The 14,170-nt window shown below is 36.9% G+C and overlaps 1 protein-coding gene across 4 annotated transcripts in view; it reads right to left on the bottom strand.

The window, feature by feature from the left end:
• The window catches only part of Kiaa1328 (KIAA1328 ortholog), a 235,784-nt gene that overhangs the window by 181,920 nt on the left and 39,694 nt on the right, over positions 1-14,170 (bottom strand). For all 4 annotated transcript variants that reach the window (XM_075969143.1, XM_075969142.1, XM_075969141.1 and 1 more), the window contains exon 5: positions 9,780-9,895. In XM_075969143.1, coding sequence (XP_075825258.1) covers positions 9,780-9,895 — 116 coding nt within the window. The remainder of the gene's footprint in view (positions 1-9,779; positions 9,896-14,170) is intronic.

The following is a 14,170-nucleotide window of genomic DNA, read 5'->3' on the forward strand; positions in this document are numbered from 1 at the left end:
CTAAATTTAACAATATAAAAAGTTAAAACCAAATTTAGATCAAACTTCAAAATGGGAAGGCTGTGCTGCTGTTAGCGACAATGTATTCATGAGGCCTGAACACTAAATGCCAAGACAGAGAAGGTACGGTTCCCTGACTCATGGAATGATGACTCTAGAAGGCTGGTCCATCGAGGAAATTACTATTCCCAATCTCAGTCTCTCTAGTCCCGCCAACCCCAAATCTATTCATTAAATTCTGGAAACTCATCAGACAACAATAGCTAATGATTCCCTACTTTCTGCGACGATTTGACAGAAGCACCCTTTTTTTCCTCAGCTCCACCCTGCACATACCTGAAGAGTCAAGAAAAACAAGTAGTTCAGTATGCAGCATTTCTCCAGGGACTAAAGAGTGCTAAGCCAACTCTGAAGCCTTTCAAGCATGGCAGCCTTCTTGGAGAACTCCCTTCAGGCTTTAGACTAGCCATGTAGAACTGATGACCTGTGTAAATGGGCTACAATATGGAAATCTCAAAACTCTGAAAACTTCCTGCCTTCAAACACTTCTGATAATATTAATATCAACCAGTATCATAAAAAGATAATAAACGGGAGGAAAGTCATGACAGTTTTACCATTTTATCTGTAATGACACATAGTTCACATAGTCTATTAACCAACAATCACTTCATGACTATACCATTATGATATTTAGACTTGTGAAAAACTAAAAAACCTCTTAAATGCCGAATATTGGGTATAAGTTTTAAAAAACAGAAGTTACTGTGAACGTCTGTAACTAAAGTAAAAGTACTACTGTCTGTATGGAGAAGGCCATTCTAAGGTTAAGAATATAAAGAAAAAGTTATTCTTATTTAAAAACACAGCCATTCATTATACTCTCCAAATTCAAAATCATTACAAATGGATATGTCAAATGGACCACTGAAGAGATATTTCAGAATAGTCCTTTATGGGAGATAAGCAACATGAAAGGCTAAAGAGAATAATGGACGTTATGAACAGTAAGTACTATAAAACTGATTCACTGAAAGTCTGTTTAATCATGCAGGAATTGTTGGAACTTTCCTAAGTAATTTTATATAATCCTATATATATGATAAAACATAATCAGAACTATTTAATTAAAAAGTATAGAAATTTTTATAAATATAGAACTACATATACTATAAATATATACTATATAATTATATGTGTTATCTATATGTTATATGTTATGTATTATATATATATATTACTTAATATACACACATGGGAAGTTTTGTTTTAAGTTCACTTTACTGCATATGTGAACACTGAAAAGAAATAGCTATCTTATCCAAGAGTGCCATATAAACTTTATAGCAATAGTACTAATAATAATTACTTGAATTTCAGTTTATCTCACTGGAAAGCAATAAAGAAACTGTTCTCTAGAATCAAGTGCTAAGGACTCATATCTGGAGTTTTTCAAGAAAGCGAAACCAAGCCTATAAAAGGAAACTACTGATTTATTCTAAAATGAGTATACCACAGATGTGAAAAGATCCCAGTCAATATACCAGAAAAATACCTATAAGTGTACCTAGAATAATACTAAGTATTTGTGAGCCCCTCCCCTGAGGACCTCCAACAGCCAGGTTCCACCCATAGAACACTCTAACTACTGAACCATGCCCTCACTCTACAGAGTAAAAAGCCCAATCTCCTGGACTTGAAATCTCACCAATATCCAATACCCTGGAAAGGTCCATCCCCCTCCCCAAGAAACTCTACTGTTTCTCACCAAAGCAGGGGCAGCTACCCTCTTGGGTTTTTCTCTCCAAATAAATCTCTTGTGTGAGATTTGTTGTGGGGTGTGACTCTGTGGTATTCCTTGCCTCCCGACTGCCAGGATACCTGTCCTTTTGAGCTGTAACGCTTACAGTAATATTAAAAATTGATGTCCACAAATGTATTACTACCTAGTCAAGGAAGTAAAGATACAGACTATGACAGAAAATGGCACCTAAAAGCACAATAAAGTTTACAAATACAATTTTTAACAAATGCATCAAATGGTTCTTTTACTTTATCCTGAGGAAAAAACACCAGAGAATGGGGTACCTTTTAATACTTTCCTACTTCACTCAGACTTCCATAGCCAAGACTTGAAGATGAAGCATCTTAAGCATCAACTGATTTTCTCACAGTTCTGGATTCGACATTCCAGGATTCTGGTTAGGTTTCATATGTGCTGTCTTATGAGTTGCCTTGCGGCTGTGTCCTGTACATTGGTGGGAAGGCAAGCTGGGACCTCAAGCTCTACATGATCAGGGCACACCTACCACTGTGACCTCATTTAACCTTAAGATCTCCTAGAGACCCTCTCCAGCTATGGTCACACCAGGGATTAAAACCTCAATGTACAAATTTGGGACAGACACAGTTTGGTATATACCAAAAGCTACAATAACAAATAATAAATGAACTTGGAACACTCAAAACTAAGGGTAAAAGGGTAAAATTAAAACAACCCAGAAATCACTCCTCCAAATAAATAAGTTACCCTTTAGCTAAAAACTGTCTCTTTCTCGAAGATTCAAATACTGTATTTATTTGATTACAACAAATAAGTTATATTCAGACTGCAAATACAACTTATTAAGAATGTTTTAAAGACACCAGAATAAACAAAACTGATCAAATGACCAATGCTAAAGAAAAAAAAAACTGTAGTAAGGGGGGGAAAGCAAACACTCTTTCCTAGCTATTCTGTAGGAGCCATAGAAGGGGTCATCCAAAGAAAGGTCACCAGTCATTTGACACCAGCAATGCACAGACTCGAATGTCAAAATCAGGACCTATTTGAAGCTGGGTCAAATAATCAACAGGCTGAGGCAGGTGGACTGCAAGTTCAAAAAATGCCCTATTAGAGGCTGAGTGTAAAGTCTGTCTGGGAAAGCTTTGCTAGACACTGTCTTAAAGTTGTTTTGAAAATGTGTCTGGGAATAAGGCTTAGTGGTCCAGTACTTGTCTAGTATATTTGAGGCTCTGGGTTTGATCACCAGTACTGAAGAAAAAAAAAACATTTGATCTTTTAAAGCTATAGAAAGGTATTTAAAGGCAAGTGATGTAATAACACTAGTATTTAAGAAAGTGATGGAACATTCTTAAATAACAGTTAGACTGTAGATATAAACACAAGAACACCACAACCATGCAGGAATGCAGTGAGGGACACTGAAAAGGACAATAGGCTCAGAATGTGTCACAGGGAGCACAGGAAAGACTGAAATCGAAACCCAAGAACCTGTACAACATGACTACCCATATGTAGTCTCTTATGAAAACAGTTTTAAAAGCTTCAGATACAAAACAATATAGATATATATTAGACCTTTTTATAAAGTTATGCTTCAACAGAGGGTTACTAATATTGGACATGTCACCAGCGCTGAAAGAGTTTAGCATAATGGAGAGAGTGGTCAAAGTTCCCTTTTGGCTCTGCACCATGCTGTCCCAGTCACTGCTCCAGACGCAGAGGTCTGCCTTCCCTTACTCATCAGGCTGTCACAAGGAAGGAAAAGTATGAGGAAGTGCTCATGACAGGAACTTGCAAACGTAAGACGTGTAGTGACTGAAGGACTAAAGGGAACAGAAGGCAACACAGTGTTATGTTGATGCCTAAAATCACGAGACCTGTTATATAATCACTTCCTTTAAAACTAAAGTCTGTACATTTTATCTAGATGATTAAATTCAATATTATTGGCCATCTTCAGTTTTTATGTGCTTTTAAAAGTTTTCTTGTCACTGATTTTCTCAATTTCAATATTTTTGCTATAGTTCTATTTGCTACAAACAATTTTTTGTTTCTAAACTGTAGTGGAATTAAATGTACAGATAGCAAGTGGTGAATTTATTATCCTCAAGAACCCTCTTATAGGGAACGTATACACACAGGTGAGCAGGACAACCTACAAGTGCTTTCTCAATTAGTTTCAGAAAACCCAACTGTACAGATAGTCTGCTATCAAAAAGTAACTTAAATAAGGGATGAACCAAAATGAAATTAAGCATACAGATAAGTTAATAGAATTATATTATTTTCTACAAATATTTGCTATCAATTCCTTCTACCCTGTAGTTACCATTAGTAGCTAAATACTTTTAAGAGAAAATAATCTTATTTATCTATTTGTGCCAGGAATTAAATCTAGGACCTTGTTTAACCAAGCAAGCACTCTGCCACTGAGCTATATGTCTAGCTCAACAAATAATCTTCCAGACAATGAATGGTTTAGAGGACAACAAAAGTAACCAGTAAAGATCAGTTTTCCCCTGAAGTGAGATTGTTTCCCTACAACATTCATTAGCAGAAAGAATTATTGTCTGTTAATTCTGACTTACAATGACCTTCCGTGACAGCAAACAATAACATTATGGCCCCAAACCTACTAGATACACACAGCATTATGCAGTAAGCAAAATGGCCTCAAGCAACACAGTGCCTATAGTAATTTACTTTAAAGATTCATTTTGTATGTTTATATTTATATGTGTCTTTGCTTGTATGTGTAGGGCCCATGGAGGCCAGAAGAGGGTGTCAAATTCCCTGAACCTGGAGTTACAGGTGGTTGTGAGCCACTTGATGTGGGTGCTCACAGCTGTTCAAATAACTAAAAATAAGTGACAGTGAGTGCTCAGCTACGGATCAACCCCCACACTCAAGATTCAGGGATCATAGTACAAAAGTGGGTGGGGTAAATATAAGACGGAAGGATAAAGAGGAATGCTCTGAAATACTGTTCCTTCGATGGGACATGGCTGCTGTGTAGATGAACACATAGGAGCCATGTTTAGCCTCACATGACCAGCAGAAGTTAGTTAAAAATCCCCCATGGAGGGGAAAGGACTCCACCAGGGAGTGGAGAGGAATCCCCACCCTTGAAGTTATTGATAACTGAAGACTACTGGGGCAGAGGCAGTTTTCTTCAGAGGTTGTCTATGTTTCTGTGGATAACCACACACCCATGTGTACAAAGCAGCACTAAACAGATTCAATCTCTCTCTCTCTCTCTCTCTCTCTCTCTCTCTCTCTCTCTCTCTCTCTCTCTCACACACACACACACACACACACACACACACACACACACAGCATCAAGTTGGAAGATGTATCCTGGGATAATGGGGGAAATTGAAGGGAAGGAGGGAACATATATGAGCAAAATAAATTATATACATGTATGAAATTTAAAGAGAATGAATTTTTAAAACAGAGGGGGAAGCGCTTGGTTTCCAACGAAGCAATGCAAAAAGAAGCCCAAATAGACAAACGAACTCTGCCAAAACAAAAACACTAACAACAAAAAATTCTTGGTTTCCTTCAGTGAGTAACAAACAGATACAAGCTAAGTTTTCTTTCACAGAGCTTAGAAGCCAGCCAAGAACTTATATAATATACTAAAAACCTTCCAAATACTAGTGAAAAGGAAGCACGGGAATAAAAACCAAAAGGAACAATCATCCCCTACTCATGCTCACAAGAGAAGTGCCATCTTTTTAGTCAGTGCCTACTACAGAACTTGGTAAGATTCTTTACAGGTGTGATAAAAAAAATTCTAATTCTAATAAGCCTGCCAAGCAGGCATTATAGATAAAAGGGAGTATTAGATGCAAAAGGAATCACTTTTCAGAGTGGAGATACTGCTCAGTAGTACAACATTTGCTGAAGTACTGAATTCAGTCTCCAATCCTATGATCAGTGGGGTTCAGGTGCTGTTCCCCAGCACTAGTTGGGAAAGTAATTAGTGAGCAGGCATCACAACCTGAGTTCAGATCTCTAACATGATTGTCAATAGCATATACTACAATCCCAGCAGTGGGTAGGTGGAGAAAGGCAGATTCCTGAGATCACTGGCCAGTTCATCCAGCCCAATCTAGCTCCAGATTCAATGAGAGACTGTTTCAAAAATGAGGTGGACAGTGACTAAGGAAAACAGCTGACGTCCACCTGTGGTGCCTTCAAATATATGAGCATATCTGCATGGACAAATGCACCACATGCATGTGTGCAACACACACACACGGGTCGGGAGAATGGTGCCACAAAGTCATTTAGTAGCCTTCTTATGTAGTCAATGAAAACAAGAAATGTTTTTACTCTAACATGCACTGTGCTTCAGACATATGCTATCACGGTTCAGAACATAGTAATGCTACCAGACATCAGACCTCACTCTCCTTCTACAAGCTTTTACTAACACCATCAATCTGAGTCATTCTCAAGAAATACAAGTTCAAATATTAATTAACTTTACTAATGAATACACCCATTACAACTTAAAATATTCACATGCATGCATGTTTCAGAATTAGAGTTGTTGGTCAAATTTCTCTTTAGGTGTCTCTTAAAGATTCTCTCTTGTTTCACACACACTCAGGTAGGCAAAATTCCACAAGGCTCAAGAGACCCACGTGGCAGTGGAAATGCCATATTTATTTATACTTCTAAGGTCTTAAAGCATAGTATTCCTTGTTTAAAGACTAAAAATTATAAGAACGTTTATGTTTTAATATATATATATATGTGCTATCACATGTCATATCCTTATGCAAACATGCAAAATAACTTTCTTTTCCACTAATAAATTAGTCTGTATTGTTAATCCATTATTATCCCTTAAAAGAAAAACTAATTTGGTATAACATACCTTAAAAATGCCCCAAACTACAATTCGTTGGTATATTGCCATGGTGCCCCACACAGAAACAAACTTTAAAATGAACTGAGATTATCTGACTTCATGTAGATGAAAGAGTCTGAACCATTCATGTGTGATAGGTAAATGTATGTGTAGTTAAAATTATATTGTTTTAAATTACAAGCTCATTTTATGTTTCAGAGTTTTATGTACTGTAAAATCATCTGTATTAACCTCTGACAGGTTTATTCTATTAAGGAGATTTGTACCTGGGCAATATACTTGTAACAAAAATCCTGAGTATCATTGTTAGTATCATTTCTTTCTCCCCTTTTGACAATAAACTTCTATAAACATGATCTACCATTTGTGATTTAAAATGCCTCAAGAGGGATTACAGCAACTAATCTATTTTAATTGTTGCTAATACCCCAACATTTACTTCAGTCCTCATTCACAATTCAAAATAAGTGCTGACACCAACTCCCTGCTTACTGTATATGAAACAGTTCTAAGTCTATGAGCTCATGTATATCTTTCCCTTTCTCTGAAGAGTTAAACAATGAGTATTTTAGGCTAAGCAAACCCTGGGGTCTTGAACGCAACTACCTGTGGAAGTTAGAGCACAGAAGTAGCCACAGACATAAGGGACACAGCTAAATTTAGTTGCTATCACTCTGGATTCAGGCTACAGAAGTAATGTGTTTGTGTTGAGTCCTGAGCTAAGTCCTGGAGGAAACACTAAATATTGTGCCACTCCACTCCACTTGCGCTGTCTTAACACCCTGCTTTCCAGAAGAAACCATTCATGGCCTTGATAAGTTTATACAGCTTAAGCACTGAAAACACCATTCTTCACAGAGTACTAATGTCACTGCCCACTGAAATGACATGCTACCTTCTTAGAAAGCTATATAAGTATCTTAAGTATTAATACAACAAACAAGGACTTACTCTGGCTGTCCAGCCTTTCAAATATTCTAATACCAATCTCTCTTACCTTCTTTCCTCAACTTAATTCTGATGCCACTGGATGCAATACATCTTGTCCCAAGAAAGTCAAAATATTTCTTTTTTCCATAGAAAAAGTAAGTTCTATATCCTCTACTTTTGCTAGCAGAGTAGAAGGAAACTTCAGGCTCCTTCTCACTCACTACTTGCAACACTATCCAAATCAGACAACTAACTGTCTGTGCTTAACCTTCTCAGCCTCTTTCAAGTCAGAGCAAACCCACATGATATCAGTAATATCATACAGCACTATCACGTGAGGGATGGGAGGACTCCCCAATAAAATTCCTTTATTTTCTTTTTACATGGAGAGGACTTACAGTTGCCCTTTCTTCCTGCCCTAATTTAAATGTGGTCCTTTGAACTCGAACAGACATTAGAAGCTAGAACTGTAGAGCTGCCAACACCGATAACTTTAAACCTGCAAATCAATACCAGAGGTCATCTCTCTCCAGTTCTTACGTGAAAACAGACCTTTAAATGGAAATGTCATTGGATTTCTAAACTACTATTTTGTGAAAGTGCTATCCAAATTGTGTTCTGAATTTTCAGTAAACAGCATTTCTCTAACAAGGAGAAAAAAAACAGCAGAACATGGTCTCTGTCCTGAGGGCTGACATTCTTGGAACAATGAAGTCAAAAAAAGCCAAAAGAGGCCCAAGATGATGGACCCATGGAGGGATGGAGAGTCAGAAAGACAGATAAACAGAGAGAGTCAGAGAAAGAGAGACAGAGATAGAGACACAGAGAAAGATAAACAGAGAAATGTCAGAGAGAGAAGTCAGAGTGAGACACACACAGAGAAAGAGAATGGGGAAGAAAACTTACTATCATAGTGTCATTAAACCTTATTAATGATCTACTCTACAAATTAAAAACTCTAACTGTATTTTCTATCATATGATTCTATTGTGTGAAAACAAGTTCAGAACTCATTTTATATGAACAGTTTTGTGATATTTCAAGCTAGTTAATTTATCTTTATGATTAGATTTCTCTAATATTTTAAATGCATTATTATTATCAATATAAGAGATTGTTTGTCACTTGCAGAACCTTTTAAAAAATAACCATGAAGTTAGTAATGACTCTGACAGTAAGGACAAGGACTCTTTCAAGCGTTCACACTGCTTTAGCTGAAAGATCCATCATTCTTTGTTTAAGGACAACTGCTTCTCTCTTTGATCTATGACATTATACAATTCTACCCAACCAAGAGAAAGTTCATAAGTATGGTTATTTTAATTCACATATCCCTCTAAGTAGAACTTTTTAATTTAAATATGTTTGTACTGGGGCTAGAGATATGATTCAGAGGTTAAGAATGCTTACTGCTCTTCCAAAAGTACTTACCACCAATATGGGGTGGCTAATAATCAATTGTTACTGCAGCTCCAGGGAATCCTTTCTCTGACCTCCATGGGCACATGCTCTCACAAACACAAAGCCCCACACACATACAACATAATTTAAACAAAAAGTCAGTCTTACATACTGTGTTTATTTTTGTACAAACCATGCACTACGTACATGGGTACATATACACACACATGCATTCTCAATACTTCTAAATTTAAATTGCAAAGTTTTCTGCTTCATGACATTGCTTATTGGTTTTATACTATAGTGTAAGCATTTATCAGCTACAACAGCTATATACACTATAAGCTGTTGTTCTGGCTTCTAGATTTTTTTTCATTTCATGTTTATAACAGAACAGGATTCCTTTCAACTGTTTTAAACTTTACCTAGGAAGAATTCTAAATATGAGGAAGTTAAGCCTCTATTATAGTAGTGGGGGGATTTAATGAAGATGCAACGTTTTGTGGTAAAGCCCAAATTTCTTATTGTCTGTTTTAGTTGATAAATGTGTTCTGCATGAGCAATAACAGCAGCAGAACAGCTGGATGGCCTTATCAAGCACAAAGGAAGCAACAGCACATGCTGCTAAGTGTCTTTCTGATTGCCCAGAAATGGCAGCACATGCAGATTTATTCCCTATTATAAATTAGAACAATTATTTCTCTGGAGTATACAATTTCTTCATACAAGAGTCAAACTTACTGTACATAAAAATGAAAGAAACTTTCAAAAGGATATCTTCCCTTTCTTTGATGATCAGTTCATTCTGCTCTTCCAACTGCCGGATCTTCTTCTCAAAGGATTCCTGCTCAGTTTTCAGTCGTTCCTCTGTCACTTCCTTTTCTTCACTTACTCTAAAAGAAATAACAAAAAAAAAAAAAAAAGAGGGAAAAATAAAAAGTTCACCAGAATAAAGACACATGTCTACAGCTTCAGCTCACCCAAACTACATTTCTAATTCATGATGTAAGTGGAGACTGCTTATTCATTCCCTGGCTGTCCAGACCCGAATAATCACACATAAACTATATTAAGTACAACACTGGCCTATTAGCTCAGGCTTCTTATTAACTAACTCATACATCTGAAATTAACTCATTTCTATTAATCTATGTATCACCACACAGACTATGGCCTATTGGTAAGGTTCCAGATTTCTAGCATCTTTTTCCTTCAACAGCTACATGGCATCTCTCTGACTCTACCTACTCTACATATCACTGTTCGGATTTCTCACCTGGCTTTATTCTGCCCTTCCATGTGCCAAAGTGGCTTCTTCATTAACCAATAGAAATAAAACATATATAAAGCAAACAGAGGGGAATCCCACAGCATCTCCCCTTTCCTGTCTAAATAAAAAGGAATGTTTTTAGCTTTAACACAGTAAAATTACATATAACAAAACAGGTATCAAGCAATAATTATAGTTACAATATTTCTTTGTGAGTCTGAAGTTTCGTATCTAATTTGTCTTTTATCATCACTAAAGAAAACAATAACTATCTGTCTTCAACTCCATCAAGGACCCAAAAAGGATATATATTACCTAAGTACACAGGAAGTGCATTGTAAGCAACTTCCAAAACTCTAGAATTGACAGAGACATCTCACTGCCTAGACAGTCACCCAAACTTCTTCTGTAAAGTTGGGGCATCCATCTTTAGCCTACAGGCCCCTAGTATCTGGCAGACCTTTCCATGAAGCAGGAAATGTGAAAGGCTGTATTTCCTATATTGGCAGTTTGTCAGTCACTTTCTTCTCTGTCCTGCAGAATGTCTGGCAGTTTCCTGTGTGAAGCAGGAATCGTGAAGGACCATCCTGTCTTTTAGAAAGTTTAGCAGTCACTTTTCTGTGGGTCCTGCATGCCCAGTTCTTAAAGCACACCATCAAGCAGTCCAGGCAAGAGCAGTTTCTTGCACAAATGGCTAGCCTTCTCAATTGAAGGCAAATTCCATACCAAATGTCTTTGATGCCCATCAACCTTTTGAAGTAATTGGTGCTGCCAGAAGCAGATATGTCCCATTGTCAAGAAAAGTCTAAGTTCTTAAAACAGTTTAAATGCCATATTCTGTAGGGCGTTGAAATGTTGAAGAGTGTCTAACTGAAATACATCTTTATATGTCTAGAAAACCTAACTTATATGACTACAAATTTGACTATTATAAATAACTATTAATATGTAGTTTTAATTATTCATTTCTAATGAATGTATAAACATAATACCTTAAACAAGAGTAGAAAAATACAAATAAGAAGATTGTCCTTAAATCTATATCAATAGACCAAGATCCATACCAGTGTAAATATTCATTTCTATACGATATCCCCCATTAAATGAAAACAAAATTTACAAACAACCATTTTGGGAACTTGGGCATTGTTTTCTCTATATTGCTTCTTGCTGTTTGTGGGGAGAAGTATTTTTAGGGGTTCAAGAAGATCTTTCAGGGGGTCTTGTTCCATCAAACCACATTAGTCTGAAAGGCACCCACAGGATCTCATCTCCTGTGGAAACAAAAGCAGATGCTTTTCCAAAGTAATACGCCTTCAGACTCAAATTTTGAAGTCAAAACACCTTTAAAATATACATGTTGGTTTAGTTTAGCAACAACCCTCACAACAAAATGTCTCTGTGCAGTTAGTTCATTAACAGTCAAAAAATTTAAAGAAAACACTCAGTATACATAATCCAGACTCTGTGTATTTTCCATCTTTGAGTGGCTTTTTTCTCTCAATTACGTTTTAATATTTATTACCTTTACTCCTTTAATCTATGACTGTCTGTTCTCTTATATTACTTTTACTGTCTCTTTTAAGACTTTGTTTTATTTTTTAAAAAATTATTTTTTATAACTCTCTATACTCTTTTTTTCTATTTCTCCCAAGCCTATATAAATTTTTTAAAATAATGTATCTCATCTAGAGGTCTTTTATGTCTGAATTTGTCCTACTGTGTAATTGAAATCCCTTTCCAACAAGGAATATTTTCAAATAGTAAGCAGTGTGGTCACAGCAACCCTGGATGCTGGCTCCGCCTCTCTTGGGCTTTCAATATGGCAGAGGTTCATTTACTACCAGCTCTGCAAGCCAAGTTCACTGCCCCAGACCCAGGGATGCAGCAACTTTATGTTGTTGCCATTAATCAACTTGCAGCATACTGCACACACACACACAAAAAAAAATTGGTTCTTTGAGAAAAGTCATTAAGCTTGATCAACCCTTAACAAATCAAAGTAAAAGGGAAAGATGATCTAAATTAATAATGTGAGAGACAAGACAGTCAGGATATCAGACACCAAGGAAATCCAGAGAATCACAATGACATACTTTAAAAGTCTATACCCCTTGCATATAGAAAATTTTTTAAAAAATGGATAATTTCATTGATACATATCACTTACCAGAGTTAAATAAAGATCAGATAAGCAATTTAAATAAATCTATAACCCTAGTGTAATAGAAGCAGTAATTAAATATTTCCCAACCAAAAACAGCACAGGGTCAGATAGATTTAGTACAGAATTCTACTCAATTTTCAAAAGAAAAATAAATTTCAGTACTCCTCAAATTATTCCACAAAATAGATGTTTTTGATTTTAGCCATTCTGACAGGTGTAAGATGGTATCTTAAAGTTGTCTTGATTTGCATTTCCCTGATCGCTAAGGAAGTTGAGCATGACCTTAAGTGTCTTTTGGCCATTTGAAGTTCTTCTGTTGAGAATTCTCTGTTCAGCTCAATGCCCCATTTTATAATTGGGTTGATTAGCCTTTTACGGTCTAGTTTCTTGAGTTCTTTATATATTTTGGAGATCAGACCTTTGTCAGTTGCGGGGTTGGTGAAGATCTTCTCCCAGTTGGTGGGTTGCCTTTGTGTCTTAGCGACAGTGTCCTTTGCTTTACAGAAGCTTCTCAGTCTCAGGAGGTCCCATTTATTCAATGAGGTCCTTAATGTCTGTGCTGCTGGGGTTATACGTAAGAAGTGGTCTCCTGTGCCCATGTGTTGTAGAGTACTTCCCACTTTCTCTTCTATCAGGTTCACTGTGTTCAGACTGATATTGAGGTCTTTAATCCATTTGGACTTGAGTTTTGTGCATGGTGATAGATATGGAGCACAGGACTGAAATCTCAAGGTCCAAATCAGGAGCAGAAGGAGAGAGAGCACGAGCATGGAACTCAGGACCGCGAGGGGTGCACCCACACACTGAGACAATGGGGATGTTCTATTGTGAACTCACCAAGGCCAGCTGACCTGGGTCTGGAAAAGCCTGGGATAAATCCGGACTCTCTGAACATAGCGGACAATGAGGACTACTGAGAACTCAAGAACAATGGCAATGGGTTTCTGATCCTACTGCACGCACTGGCTTTGTGGGAGCCTAGGCAGTTTGGATGCTCAACTTACTAGACCTGGATGGAGGTGGGGGTTCCTTGGACTTCCCACAGGACAGGGAACCCTGATTGCTTTTCGGGCTGGGGGGAGACTTAATTGGGGGAGGGGGAGGGAAATGGGAAGCGGTGGCGAGGAAGAGACAGAAATCTTTAATAAATAAATAAATTAATAAAAAAAATTAAAAAAAATAGAAACTGAAGGATCATGACATATTTCTTCTTATGAGGTCACAATTACACAGCAAAGGAAGTAAGTTACTGTCTATTTTCCCTTATGAACAGAAATGCAAAAACGCTCAAAATACTTGCAAACTGAATAAAAAATACATCACAAAGATTATCTACCATGAGCAAGTAGACTTAATCTTAGAAATGCACAAATGGTTCAACTTACGTAAATTGATAAATGAAATACAACACACTAAACAGAATTGACAAAAACTACATGGTCATCTCATTATCCAATATTCTTTCATGATAAAAGACCAGGAGAGATGAAGGATACAGGGGACATACAGCAACATAATGAAAGTAATTTTCAACAAGTCCACAGACAACATCCCCAGCTCACACATAATATATTTTGCCAATTCTCTGTTCATATCAGACTTTGAACAAAGGAGTCCACATGCCCAAATTTCATTGTAAAAATATCAACAATATAAAAAGGATCAAGTCAGTACCTTCCCTCCAAAAATCTTCTGGTCTTGAAAAAATAAAATAAACAACCCCCCCCAAAA

The sequence above is a fragment of the Microtus pennsylvanicus genome, chromosome 4 (assembly GCF_037038515.1).
Source record: "Microtus pennsylvanicus isolate mMicPen1 chromosome 4, mMicPen1.hap1, whole genome shotgun sequence".
Lineage (NCBI taxonomy): Eukaryota > Metazoa > Chordata > Mammalia > Rodentia > Cricetidae > Microtus > Microtus pennsylvanicus.